The 2,093-nt window shown below is 42.2% G+C and overlaps 1 protein-coding gene across 1 annotated transcript; it reads left to right on the top strand.

Moving 5' to 3' along the window:
• The first annotated feature begins 316 nt into the window (after positions 1-316).
• On the top strand, positions 317-1,761 carry LOC127683532 (homeobox protein DLX-4-like). Its single transcript, XM_052180863.1, has 3 exons — positions 317-533; positions 650-847; positions 1,286-1,761. Exons 1-3 carry the CDS (start codon positions 317-319, stop codon positions 1,759-1,761), a joined length of 891 nt encoding a protein of 296 aa, XP_052036823.1.
• Positions 1,762-2,093: the final 332 nt, after the last annotated feature.

The raw sequence follows: 2,093 nt of genomic DNA on the forward strand, positions 1-2,093 counted from the left end.
AAGCGTAGGATAAGGAAAATTTAAACATTGGAAATAAACATTCAATTGTCAGCCTACCTGGACTGGAAAACTCTTGTTAATACTGGAGCTAAGAACATGTTTATTTCAATACTGAGAATACTTGTAAGATTTGGAAACAGAGGCAGTTGTTCAGAAAGAATGAAGCTCCTGTCTGATTCCTGCTCTGTAACAGTCCAAACCAAATGCTGGGTAGGCAGGATGCGTAAATCAGTGCTCTCTGTGCATTTTCTCATGTGTTTTCTTTGACCAGATTCTCCAGTAAGGGAATGTATCCCAATAGGTTCGGAACACACATATGGCCGAAGTTCCCTCCTTGTGTCCAAAATTACAAATGCCTTCAAGTGCACCCACAGAAACGAGACCCCAAAGGCTTCAAGAGCCTGCAAGGAACTTACTCTTTCAAATGCATCACAGTCCCATATTGACCCCAACAAGTCCAAGGCAATCAAGTCTTTCAGTCCCTGAAAGGGACTTACATCAGCAAGAGTTCCAAGGACCATCAAGAAAATCAGGTATCCAAATGCAACTAGATCCTGTACTGGGCCCAGGTTTACCTACTTTGAAAAAACCCTCAGGGCATCTAAGTTATCAGATATATAAGTGAAATCTTGTCTCCATGTTCTCATAGGATCTGTGGTACTGTCAGAGAAATATGGTGACCATCAATCTGGCCCTGTGACTTCAAGAAAGGGGCGGAAGGAACGCATTGTGTACTCCAAAAAACAAAAGCACCTGCTGCAAGAACATTTTGAGAAGTGTCAGTCCCCAAACCAGGATCAATGTGTGGAGCTGGCAGAGTTAGTTGGTGTGACAGCGAGGGACATCAAGGTCTGCCTCTCTCTTTTCCCTCAATCCAACAGCAAAAATCTACACTTTCCCATCAGGAACTTTAATTTTGTTCTTAAATGCTTAGGGCAGTGATGACAGTTTTAGGTGGTGGATATTTTTGAATCAAATGCTGGGACCCAAATGTTTATCAATCTCGTAGCAATAATGAATAGCATTGTTTCCATGCAGGGTCTCAGAAACCTAATCATCAGAGCTCCTGCTGAAACTCAGGACACACTGGCTCAATCTCCCCAGTCTTATGTTGTCTGGTCATACACAATCTACCTTATTATAATATCTTAGTCATCCTGAGTTTCCTGCTTCTTTGTTTCTGACATGTGAATCATTGCTATACAAACACCTTTTATCCAAAATCTTCACCTTGTGGTCCTGTTAGGGGACAACAGGCATTCTTCTGATGTCTTCTTTCTTTTCCAAATCTGGTTTAAGAACAGCCGAGCTAAGTACAAGCAGATGACTCTCCAGAATATTACAGAAGCTCTGCCAGAGACCAATGGAAGTTCCAAAGCTGTTTTTGAATCAACTCACTTTCCTGGTTCCATACCTCTTGTTGCTGCTGAGGATGGAGAGCCCATGTGTTCAGGCACATTTGGTGAGGATTCCATTCCCAAACTCAACTGCATTCAGGAATCTTCTCTGCATCATTATCAGGCCAGTGATGCAGACATGTGTAGTCAGCAAGAAGATCTGCTTGTTGGCCATGCTCCCATTACAGCTTGGGATTCTGGTCAATCAGCAGCAGTTGAAGCCCAGACTGATCTAGCAGTGACTGAATCTACAGATGTCCTAGAAGCTGCCGCTCATTGCCCAGAGGAGGCTCAAGGTTCAGGTCCATCTGCAGAGGAACTCTGGCAAAGAATCCTTGACGACTTTGACAAATCCAAGGACTGACTTACTCTGGATTACACCCCAAATCCAAGTTACATCTCTCAGCTCCTTGACCATTCCAGACATTTATAGTCATGAAGAAGTGTGTTATGTTCACCCTTCATGTCAGTATTTGTGGGAATTAACCAGGCCTATCTGTAGACGTTGTGTACCACTGTGGTTTATATAGAGGGGTTGTTTCAAAGCAACTGTAAGTATTCATTCTTCATTGTTAGATTATGTTCTCATTAAATAAAAGGAGAAATCATTCCTGAAAATTATTTTATTACATTATATTATCCATTTACATTCCAGTCACTATGGCATATGTCCCACTGACCTATAGTTCTTCACCC

Source organism: Apodemus sylvaticus, chromosome 1 (assembly GCF_947179515.1).
Source record: "Apodemus sylvaticus chromosome 1, mApoSyl1.1, whole genome shotgun sequence".
NCBI classification, from domain to species: domain Eukaryota; kingdom Metazoa; phylum Chordata; class Mammalia; order Rodentia; family Muridae; genus Apodemus; species Apodemus sylvaticus.

What these genes read in the sequence shown, in the direction of transcription:
- LOC127683532 (XM_052180863.1), top strand. Translation starts at nt 317, where the DNA reads ATGGCCGAAGTTCCCTCCTTGTGTCCAAAATTACAAATGCCTTCAAGT. An exon ending in AGGACCATCAAGAAAATCAG is followed by an intron (nt 534 to 649) that starts GTATCCAAATGC and finishes ATGTTCTCATAG; the next exon opens with GATCTGTGGTACTGTCAGAG. An exon ending in TGTGACAGCGAGGGACATCA is followed by an intron (nt 848 to 1,285) that starts AGGTCTGCCTCT and finishes TCTTTCTTTTCC; the next exon opens with AAATCTGGTTTAAGAACAGC.